The sequence below is a fragment of the Labrus mixtus genome, chromosome 11 (assembly GCF_963584025.1).
Source record: "Labrus mixtus chromosome 11, fLabMix1.1, whole genome shotgun sequence".
Lineage (NCBI taxonomy): Eukaryota > Metazoa > Chordata > Actinopteri > Labriformes > Labridae > Labrus > Labrus mixtus.
In genome coordinates this window covers 55,001-65,833 of record NC_083622.1, presented here as the reverse complement: position 1 = coordinate 65,833, position 10,833 = coordinate 55,001, and the positions used below count along the sequence as shown (strand labels likewise).

The 10,833-nt window shown below is 45.8% G+C and overlaps 2 protein-coding genes across 3 annotated transcripts in view; both read right to left on the bottom strand.

Moving 5' to 3' along the window:
• Window positions 1-327: 327 nt before the first annotated feature.
• LOC132983205 (acidic leucine-rich nuclear phosphoprotein 32 family member E-like) lies at window positions 328-4,978 on the bottom strand. The gene is made up of 7 exons (XM_061049441.1): window positions 4,796-4,978; window positions 2,909-3,058; window positions 2,679-2,801; window positions 1,207-1,366; window positions 997-1,124; window positions 855-921; window positions 328-763 (listed from the first exon to the last, which is right to left on the bottom strand). The coding sequence occupies exons 1-7, from the start codon at window positions 4,847-4,849 to the stop codon at window positions 693-695; spliced, it is 753 nt and encodes a 250-aa protein (XP_060905424.1). The 5' UTR covers window positions 4,850-4,978; the 3' UTR covers window positions 328-692.
• Window positions 4,979-6,395: 1,417 nt separating this feature from the next.
• The window catches only part of LOC132983203 (mothers against decapentaplegic homolog 4-like), a 26,328-nt gene continuing 21,890 nt past the window's right edge, over window positions 6,396-10,833 (bottom strand). For both annotated transcript variants that reach the window (XM_061049438.1, XM_061049439.1), the window contains 8 exons: window positions 10,749-10,833; window positions 10,298-10,549; window positions 9,160-9,282; window positions 9,029-9,082; window positions 8,762-8,945; window positions 8,503-8,671; window positions 7,487-7,625; window positions 6,396-6,931 (listed from right to left, as the gene is read on the bottom strand). The exon at window positions 10,749-10,833 is cut by the window's right edge and continues 44 nt beyond it. In XM_061049438.1, the coding sequence (XP_060905421.1) occupies window positions 6,726-6,931; window positions 7,487-7,625; window positions 8,503-8,671; window positions 8,762-8,945; window positions 9,029-9,082; window positions 9,160-9,282; window positions 10,298-10,549; window positions 10,749-10,833 (1,212 nt within the window). In that variant the 3' untranslated portion in view covers window positions 6,396-6,725. The remainder of the gene's footprint in view (window positions 6,932-7,486; window positions 7,626-8,502; window positions 8,672-8,761; window positions 8,946-9,028; window positions 9,083-9,159; window positions 9,283-10,297; window positions 10,550-10,748) is intronic.

Sequence of the window (10,833 nt, the reverse complement as noted above, 5' to 3'; positions counted from 1 at the left end):
CAGATTTAAATGTTTGGGTCACATGAAGATAAAAATCAAGTTTGAAATATTTCACTGAAACGGATTCAAACAGCTGTAAGAGCTGACCTGCAGCGCCACCACGTGGTCAGACAGAGAACATGTCACACTCATTAAACTCAATTCATTTCATCTTTTCTCTCAAAATCTCAAGTTTCACTTTTATCCTTCAAACTGTTTGTGTCATAAAACTGATTTTGGTTTCAGTGAATTCACACACACACACACACAGACACACACACACACACACACAGACACACACACACACACACAGTGACCTCATCGCTGCTGATGATTGAGCACGGAGTCTTTTCTGTTTCAGGTTTGATTTTATTGAAAAACGTTTTTGCGCTCAGCCTCACGTCACACAGGAATAAAAAAATAAAATTAAAGTTTCAAACAGACGACAAACAGAGACTACAGAGACCGCTTCTATTTACAGACCAGGACCACAGAGACCGTGGAGAGCCGCAGACTGACAGGTCACCTGACTTCATGTTGGTTTGTTTGTTCATTAAAAACATTACGGGGTGTCGAGGACTTCTATTGTTGTTGCCGTGGTAACAAAGAGGACGTTTGATGACATCATCAGTGTGTGTCTGTCAGTCTGCAACTCAATGGGGGGGGGGGGTCTGTGGGGCGTTCAGGTGTTTCAGTGTGTGAAGGTGATTGGATTATTCATCATCGTCGTCGTCAGCTTCATCCTCAGCTTCTCTCTTCCTCTTCTCCCCTCGAACGTCAGGGTCTGAACGCAACAATCAGAGAAACAGGAGAGCGTTGATCACAACGACCTTTGACCTCCTGCTGACAGTTCAGAATATAAAGTGAAGACAAACCTCCATCTTCCTCGTCCTCCTCTTCCTCATCGTCCTCCTCCACATAGTCTCCATCGTCCTCCTCGTCCTGACACGAGAACAAAACGTGTCAGCATCAACATCAAACGTGTCGTCTCCCCCCGGCGGCGTGCGTCACACTCACCTGGATCCCGTCCTTCATCAGGTACGACAGGCCCACCTCCTCCTCCTCGCCCTCAGAGTCCTCATCATCAACCTCGTCCTCTTCATCATCATCATCATCGTCGTCGTCATGGGGACCGGCTTCATCGTCTGCAACAAGATAAAGAGATACTGTTTGTAATGTAACGTTCAGGGTCCTCAGTAAATCACAGCGTCTATGCTCAGTACTCACCGTTGTCGCCCTCAGAGTCGGGGACCTCGTTGTCCTCCTCGTCGTATCCGTCCAGGTACGTGAGGTGAGGCAGCAGCTCGAACACGTTCTCTCTGTAGTCATCCAGCGAGGACACCTCACAGCTGTACAGGTCCAGACTCTTCAGGTTCTTCAGGTTCTGCTGCAGGACGAGAGACCACACACACAATCAGAGACACACAAAGAGACACACGCACACACACACAGAGACACACAATCAGAGACACACACACACAGACACACACACAGAGACACACACACAGAGACACACAGACACACAGAGACACACACAGACACACACAGACACACACACACAGACAGACACACAGACAGACACACAGACAGACACACACACAGACACACAGAGACACACACACACAGACAGACACACAGACAGACACACAGAGACACACACACAGAGACACACACAGAGATGTTCTGCTGATGCATAATTGGACGGAGACGATGAGCAACGTTAGCATGTGGCCTGTTAGCTTAATGACTGATCTGTTAGCAGCTGACTGACATGGAGCTCTGCTGCTGTGAGGAACAGCTGAGATCACTACTGATCCAAACCAGGGCTTGACCCTCTGGGCCACTAGTTTTCAAAGATCGCTGGCCCAGGAACATTACTTTAGAAAAATAACAGTCACCAATTTACTCTTGAACCATTCTGATTCAAAAGTCAATGAAGACTTTTATTTAATTAATTGAGCTCTGGTTATAAACATATTGTGTATTTTTCTTATATTCATGTGCTCATGTTTATTCACCATGCTGCTAACTGTAAGAGTCTACTTAATCTGATATTAATATGAGGCTGTGATAGATCTGGAATCTCTCCTTCTTTCTTCTCTGTGAGAAACTCTTCATCCTTACATCTTTACTTTAGGAGCTCTCTTAAGGGCTAACATGTTTTGTGAATACCTTTAATCTTTACCAGGATCTAGTCTTTAACGTGTTCCAGCTCCTCCAGCTGTCTGTCACTGTGGATCAAACTTTACTCCGCTCTGTTTTCGTCCTGCTGTCACTCTCCACTCTTCCGGTGATTTTTTCTCTTTGAATGCTGATTTAAGCTCGGCTTTTGTCGGGATTTGATGGTTTAAAAACCGTTTTACCAAACGTGTGTTTTAGTAGAGAAAACAGAACGTGTTACTGTCTGTTTTATTTTTCAGGCAGTATTTGAATTGACCTGAGCGGGCCAGCTGAACGTGCAATCAGCTGGACTCTGTCAATCATTCAACCGGGCCAGCGGAACACTTATAATGTCGAGCCCTGCATCCACTCTCTGTTCTGGTTGCTGTGTTGATTTTGTTCTCGCTGGTAAAGAACAACAGCAGGGTACGACTGGAAGCGAGTAGAGACCTCCTCTTCATCTCGGCTCGCTGGTTTCACCTTCAACCTTCACCTCTACCTGACTGACTCGTCTCACCTGCTCAGAGGGTCAAACTCACCAGAACCTCCACGCTGCTCATCTCTTTGATCTTGTTCCCGCTCAGGTTCAGGTACGTCAGGTTTGGACATTTCTCCGCCAGCGTGTCCAGACCGCCTGAGATGATGTTATCACTCACCTCCAGCTACACACACACACGTCAGGTTAAACAGGTACAGACGTCAGCACACCTGTCACTTTCAGACAGAAATAACCTGTTGCATTGTGGGAAATAGTAATGGTGGGACGGACCTTGCGTAGTTTTGGCAGAGAGGGCAGTTTGGAGAGCGAGCTGAGGCCGATGTTCACCATGCTGAGGATCTCCAGCTCTGTGTACTCGTCTGTCAGACCCTCCACCTCGCCGTCAGCTGACTGACAGTTATCCACCACCAGCTCCACTACCTGCACACGCACACACGCACACACACACAGACAGAGACACACACACAATATTATTAGTGTCCCAGTCACAGCAGGAGCTCCACATACACACACAGATCCCGTCTCTCCACTGAAGATGGTACAGAGGGGGGGGGGTTCACAGCGTCCCGTCCCCCCATTACACCAACAAAACATTCAGATTGAAGGAGAAATGTCAAAGGAGCGTAAATATCACGGCAAACACAAGTTTCTTTACAAAGTCCGCAGAAGACCATAATTCTAAACTTGAATTTGATTCCAGTAAGAATCTGAAGACATTGATTTGTCTGTTTGATGACATGAAAATAAATCGAGCAGTCCTCTGCACTTCATTTATTATTTTTATTTACTAAAAGTTGCAGGAAAACTCCTGCACACTGCCAGAATTGCTAAAAAAAAAAAAAAAATCATTGGTAACGTTTCTGTACTTAAACGTTTTGAACACTTCTGGATCAGTACGAATCATATTGAATACAAACCTGTAATATTAGTGTTCGTGTTTTATCTAGACCTCATCAGACCAGGACTACAGAAACCGACTCCGATACACTTATACTTGTTAAGCTTGTTAAAACTTTAGACAACGTTAATATGGATCTGGACTAGTCATCTAATACTCTGTTAAAAACGATGAAAAGTGAGCTTCACCTGTAAAAGAAATATATACTATTAAAGAGTAACTAAACCCTAAAACCACTTTTTTCAACTATAAACCTCTGGATTTTAGTATTAAGTAGTGTTATGGATCAACAACCGTCCAACAACAGGAAGTACCGCCCCCTGTATGTAGTGATACATCTCACTTAATAAACACTCTTTGATGAGTGACAGAAACACACACACAAAAACAGCTGTTAGTGTGGATCTCACGTTAGGAACACACCACGACCCTCCACATTCACGTCGTAATAACTTTTATTAGAAACGGAGGGAAACTCAGCTGACAGCTCCGATAAGACTCTTCACCAGACTCCTCTGAGAAAAGATTCATTCAGTCTCCATCTTTTAGCTTTATCCGTGTTCCTCTAGGACATTCAAAAATCCACCACACACACCAACCCTCATGTTAAATCACTCAGAGTGAAACATCTTTACAGTCGTAAATTACAGCATGAAAACACGGCGGAGTGGGCGGGAACAGCAGGGAGAGTCGGTATTAAAAGTGATATCTAATCAAAATGACGGACTGCTGGTTGACATAATGTGAGCCGAACTGACTAGAAGCACCTGAACAGGTGTTTTATTACTTCAAAGTCGTTGTCACAATGGACAGCTTTGACCGGTAACTAAGTTAGTTAATAATGCCGGGATGTGATAACGGAGTCCGGCATTACGCGCCATTAAAAAACAAGCATCATGGATAACCAACTGTTTCACACTGAAGGTTAAAATGGAAGCCTAAACGGCCGTCGGTGGGGCGGGAGGATTTCATAAAAAAAAAAAAACAACCGGATACCAACAAAGGCACAAGAAGGTTTTTTTTTTCTTAGTACCACCGGGTACCACCACCGACACTTCGCCGGTAATCCGTAGCACCGGGCGATCATGAGGGCTGGATGCGCGCCAGCTTCGTCTGTTAGCCTGTTAGCTCGATGCTAACGGAAGGAGCGCAGGGCTTCTCCCGCCGCTGCCGGAGGAGAGTCCTCCATGTCGGACCGGAGGACTCTCCTCCGTGTCGGACCGGAGGAAATAAACAAATAAATAATTGAAGTTACACACCTCAGCGGGGTTCCTGTTCCTCAGCTCCTGGCTGACTCTCTTCTTCATGTCCATGTCGGAGCCCGAGTGTAGAAAACAAAGTATAACAAAGGAAAACAGAAAATAAAACTCTGTCTGTGTCTTCCTGCTCTACCACACAGTCACTAAACCTCCATCTTCTTTCGCGCCCGACCTCCACTGGATAACCACGCCCCGTTTGTGATAAATATTCATATCTCTGATGATACTGGCTTCCTATTGGTCAAAAGACGAGGCACTCACAAAGCCCCTCCCCGAACATATCATTATTCCACGAGCCTTATTACGATTGGTTCGGCGCTACTTCGACGTAACCAATAGGAAGGCGAACATGAAACATTTAAACTGTTCATGCCGCCTCTCTTTGTCCTCATTGGCGCCATATGAAAGCTTCGAGTTTTCAACAACAACAAAATACTGTCAGTGTGTTCACATATTACGTTTTAATCACAAGTAACTAATCTAATTATTAATGATCTCAGATTGTTTGTATGAATAAAACTTTAGATGTTTGACGTGATTAACGACACTAAGTGTTTAAAATAAACTTAATTTTAAGCTGTTTGATAAACATTTGAAAAGACAAGTAGATTAAATATAAAGGCTTCATTCAAAATAAAAAAGTACTCGAAAGGTAGGAATACAAAAGTGGAAAATATTCAATTGTTAAAGAAAACAAATACAAAGAAACATGTTTAGACTATGGAGGCCCTTAGAGGACAAACATCCAGACAGTTTATTTTATTTTGTTGTAATAATGAGTATCAGTGTTCAGTGAATAAAGAGTTATCCTCTGTAGATAATAAAGAGTTATCACAGACTGAGCTGCTCATTGAGCCTCAAACATCAAGGAAAATAATCTCAGAAGAAATAAAGTTTTATTTTGAAGAAACTGCAGATTTACATTATAGACTCTTTCAGTATAAAAGCATTTAAAAAATATGATAAAAAAAGGTGAAAGAAATAAAGGTTGACAGAGCGTAACAGGATATGATGTCATCAAGAGTAAGAGATGAGTCTTTGGCAGATAATCAAAGAAAATAAATAATTAAAGCCTTTATGTTGAAGGAGCATTCCTCACAGAAAACAGACAGGAACAGGAAGTAAGTCGGTGTGTCAAGACAGAACAGGTGCACAGGTGCAGAAGGAGGGCCTTTCTGAAACCACTCCACATACACTTCCACGGTTTGAGAACGGCCCACAGAGCTCTTATCAGGTGACAGGTTCTGCTGTCCTCAGGGTGTGTTTAAAGCTGGACATCGTCACCATGGCAACAGGAAGAGACAGACAGGTCAGTGATGTGTCATGAAGGAGGGACTCCACAGAGATGAATGTGACTGAGATCCACGTGAGAGAGGAGGACTGTGTTCGCCCCGGGTTTTACCTGACAGGCTGCATCAACTATTTTCATTCAACACCTGAGAGGAAGCAGGAAGCTGCAGCAAAAGGAAGGACTTCCTGTAAAGTTTCTCTTTAAAGGTGCGAATGTTGTGGTAGCGAGGACATCATGAGAAGTTATGAAAACAGGAAGAGGTCTTCAGGTTTGTTTCTTTAATGATTGAAAAACGATGAAACGAGACATCAGATGAAATATTGATTTTATTTTCAGGTTTTCTGTGAACTCAACCTTTACTCTGAAACTGTGCTGGTTTCTATGGAAACACACATGAATGACAGGAGGAACGTGATGCTGTGATTGGCTGATTGTCTGAAGCGTTTCCAAAGTGACCAATGATTTTCACTCCTGTGTGAGGGAGGACGGAATGGGCGGAGCTTATGAATCAGGTGGTGTCAGGTAGAAAGTTAAGGTGATGCTGTCTCAAAAGGTACGTTTATATCTTCTGCTACCATTGGCTCTCCTGTGAGCTAAGCCCCACCCACCTTGCAGAGAACACACACCTGTAGCAGAGGGTCAGAGTGTGTGTTCCCGTGGCGGCAGTGTGTGCAGCACCTGGTCGAGAAGCTGCAGCGCTCGGTGCAGGTGAACCTCCAGCCAGCAGGGGGTGTCCTTGATGCTGTGACGCGGGTAATCACAGCCCCACCCTTTAACGAAGCTCAGACGGATGATACATAACCTGCGCAGGTCGTCCACACCTAGACCTGCAGTCGAGCAAACACCTGCAGAGACAGGAAGTCACGACTATGTCACCTGGTCTTAAAGGTAGGAACAACTTCAGATTAATAAACAAAGTTCTGATCCAAAACGTTCTGTTTTTCTTCCCTGAATTAATGTGAGTGAGAGCCGAGAGACATACAGGTGATACACATACAGGTGATACACCTACAGGTGATACCCATACAGGTGATACACATACAGGTGATACAACTACAGGTGATACACATACAGGTGATACACCTACAAGTGATACACATACAGGTGATATACATACAGGTGATACACCTACAGGTTATACACACACAGGTCATACACACACAGGTGATACACATACAGGTGATACACATACAGGTGATACACCTACAGGTGATACACCTACAGGTGATACACACACAGGTCATACACACACAGGTGATACACCTACAGGTGATACACATACAGGTGATACACACACAGGTCATACACACACAGGTGATACACATACAGGTGATACACATACAGGTGATACACACACAGGTCATACACATACAGGTGATACACATACAGGTGATACTCACTGACAGCAGGTGCGATCCCACCCACACTGTTCGGCCCAGGAATCGCACCGGCAACCGCCGCCGCCTGAGTGACGACTGCTGCCTGAGCCGCTGCCGCCTGCTGCTGCATCTGTCTGTGACACTGCCGCAGGTCGAACACCTACAGAGACAGACAGGTGAGAGAGACAGACAGGTGAGAGACAGACAGGTGAGAGTCAGACAGGTGAGAGACAGACAGATTAAAGACAGACAGGTGAGAGACAGACAGGTGAGAGACAGACAGATTAAAGACAGACAGGTGAGAGACAGACAGGTGAGACACAGACAGGTGAGAGACAGACAGGTGAGACACAGACAGATTAGAGACACACAGGTGAGAGACAGACAGGTGAGAGACAGACAAATTAAAGACAGACAGGTGAGACACAGACAGGTGAGACACAGACAGATTAGAGACAGACAGATTAAAGACAGACAGGTGAGAGACAGACAGATTAAAGACAGACAGGTGAGAGACAGACGGGTGAGAGACAGACAGATTAAAGACAGACAGGTGAGAGACAGACGGGTGAGAGACAGACAGATTAGAGACATAATCTGTCGCCATATCAGCCATATCAGCTTTCTCCATAGAGCCTGTTAGCATAGCTTCCAAGCAATATGGCGGACGTTAAGTTTAGATTCTGGGAGTGAGTTCCCACCCACTGATCTGTGATTGGTCTGTAGCTTCAGTGGTCGAAAATATGAGGAACTAGCGTTGTAGTTTGCGTTCCAGTGACGCAAAAATCGTCATTTTGCGTCACTGGAAGCTCCTTTTCAGACTCAGAAATACAAAGATTTACTGCTCAGGGGAAAATGAGGGCGGGATGCACGACCATTAAAAAAAAAAAAATTCCTGATCTTTAACTGACAGAGATAAAGGTATTTTAAGGGGCTGTCAAGTGAATTCTTTTGTCTAAACATTTGTAATATCTTTTTCATTTGTTATATTTTTGAACACATATGAACATCAGAGTGTCGTCTGCATACTGACTCACCTTGATATAAGCTCCGGGGTAGATCTTATGAACCCCGTCTCCCGGCACTCGACCCGCCTCACGGTCCAGGTAGAAGCTCTGCACAAACACTGAGTGGTCGCTAAGGCAACGCATCCAGATGTCCCCCTCCCCCCGACACTCGAGCTGAACCCCCCGACCGATGTGGAGCCTGCAGGAAAAGAATACGCAGAAGAAGAACGAGTTGATGAAGTGAATAAAAAGAGACAGACTGTTGCTGTTCAGACGGTCGACGGGTGACCTGGCGCGGTGGCTGGTGGCGGTGCGGTGGACGTTGCTCAGCTGTCCCAAACAGAATCTGTCCCCTCCTGAAGGATCCACATAACCGTCCACCGTCACCTGAGGACAGCTGGACGGGACCTTAAACATCTCTCCCACCTGAACATCCAACTCAAAGTACGAAATGGAGCACCAGAACTCTGGACCTGAGAGACAGACGAGACAGCGTGAGACAGTCCAGCAGAGTCAGGGGGGACCACCTGAGGAGGGGTTTGGACAGGTGTGGTACCTGGATGGTTGGAGACGGGCTGTGGATAGGGAGCAGTGCTGTGGTGTTGAGACCCTGCAGGACAAACGACTCAGTCAGATTGAAAGACAGAACTGACAGTAACGGTATTTGAAGGTCACATGATGTCATACAGAAGTGAGTGTTGGGGGCGTGGTGATGGTGGGGATGATGCAATGGCTGATGCTGGTGGCTCCGCCCATTCTGATGAGGTCCTGCTGGGCTGTAGGGCGCTGGGCCATTACCTTGCCAGGTGGCTGCAGAGACAAACAGGATAGAACCAGACACACCTTCAGCTTTATGTTCAACACTTGTTACAACTTCAGCTGCATCCTCTGATACTACAATTCACTTAGCAGACTCTTTTCTCCAAAGCGACGTACATCAGAGAGTAAGAACAACACAAGCAAGGATCTAGAAAAAAGGGAACAATGTCAGTAAGAGCAAACGATCAGCTTTGAGTCTGATTGGACACACAGGTGCTGACAGGAAGTGACCAGAGGCAAAGCACAACATTGAGGGCAGTTCTTGAGAGCTCTAATCAGTATAGAAACCATCTTATAAGTCGTCGTTATCAAACAAAAACCATCGTCATTACCATCATCATCATCAATAATATGGAGACCATCATCATTAAGTTAGTAGGTATTCATGAAAGAGCTGGGTCTTTAGCTTTTTCTTAAAGGTGCAGAGGGACTGATTCTTATAGATCACTCGTTCTATTTCTTCTCGATTTAAATATGGCTCCTTCTTCTTCATTGGTTCTCTATAACTCTTGTACCATAGTGGTCCTAATAGAAGACTCCGCCCCTTTCCAAGCACTCACCATGCAGTGCTGCCTGCTGTACTGACCGCTGATGTTTTTACACTTCTTCATATTCATCCCTGCGTCAGATGGACAACCTTTAAACTTCTGTTGCTTCAGACGATCTCTAACTGAGATGCAGAATTCAGGACGAGTTGTTACACTATAAAGTTCTGGTTTTCTTACAGTTTGATAAATTGCATCGCCGTGTAGCCCAGCTTCTCTGCCTGCCCTCCTGTCAGTATCTCCTGAAAGGATCCGAGCTGGCCTACATCTCCGGTGGCAAAAACATTCACTAAGTACTTCATACAACCCTCAAAAATGTGGAACTGTCTCTTTAAAAAGTGTCACTAGTGATATTAACCGTGTTAACGTCTCTCTCTCTGATGAGTCTTCTTCTACTCTATCTCTGTTTCTGCTGCTGCTCAGTCACATGATCTCAGGTGAGCACAGGTCAGGGTCAGTACCAGGTCTGGGGGGGCTGCTGTACTCAGGGCTCAGCGGGTGAGGGGAGCTGGGTGTTGGAGGATGAGGAGGCTGGGGGGTGTGAGGGGGGTTCGGGTGAGGTGGGGAGGCGTGGCTTCTGTGGTTCTGAGGAGAGGTGATCTGAAGTAGGCCTGAGCCATTGCTCCTGACTCCGCCCCCAGCCCCGCCCCCTGCTCTGCTGCAGCCTGCGGCACCCCCTGCTGGTAGAGCTGCAGCCTGCATGGAGCTGCTTCCTGCAGGAGAACAGCATGAAGACATTAAGACCTTTCATCTGACAGAGAGGGTGATGATCCTCTCCTCTCTTTGTTTACATCATGAATAAGTCAACCTGCACGTTTATGATATGAAGGATAAAAGAGTTTTTATAGCGTCTGACTCTGGAGGTCATTTTGAAAGAGCTCCTGTAGAGCATGTGTAGTACCACAGTCTGACCTGGGGGAGAGAGGGGCATGTTAGAGTACATGCTGAGAGGGCGGGGCTGGCTGTAGGGGTCAGTGTGGGGGGGCAGGTCGATCTG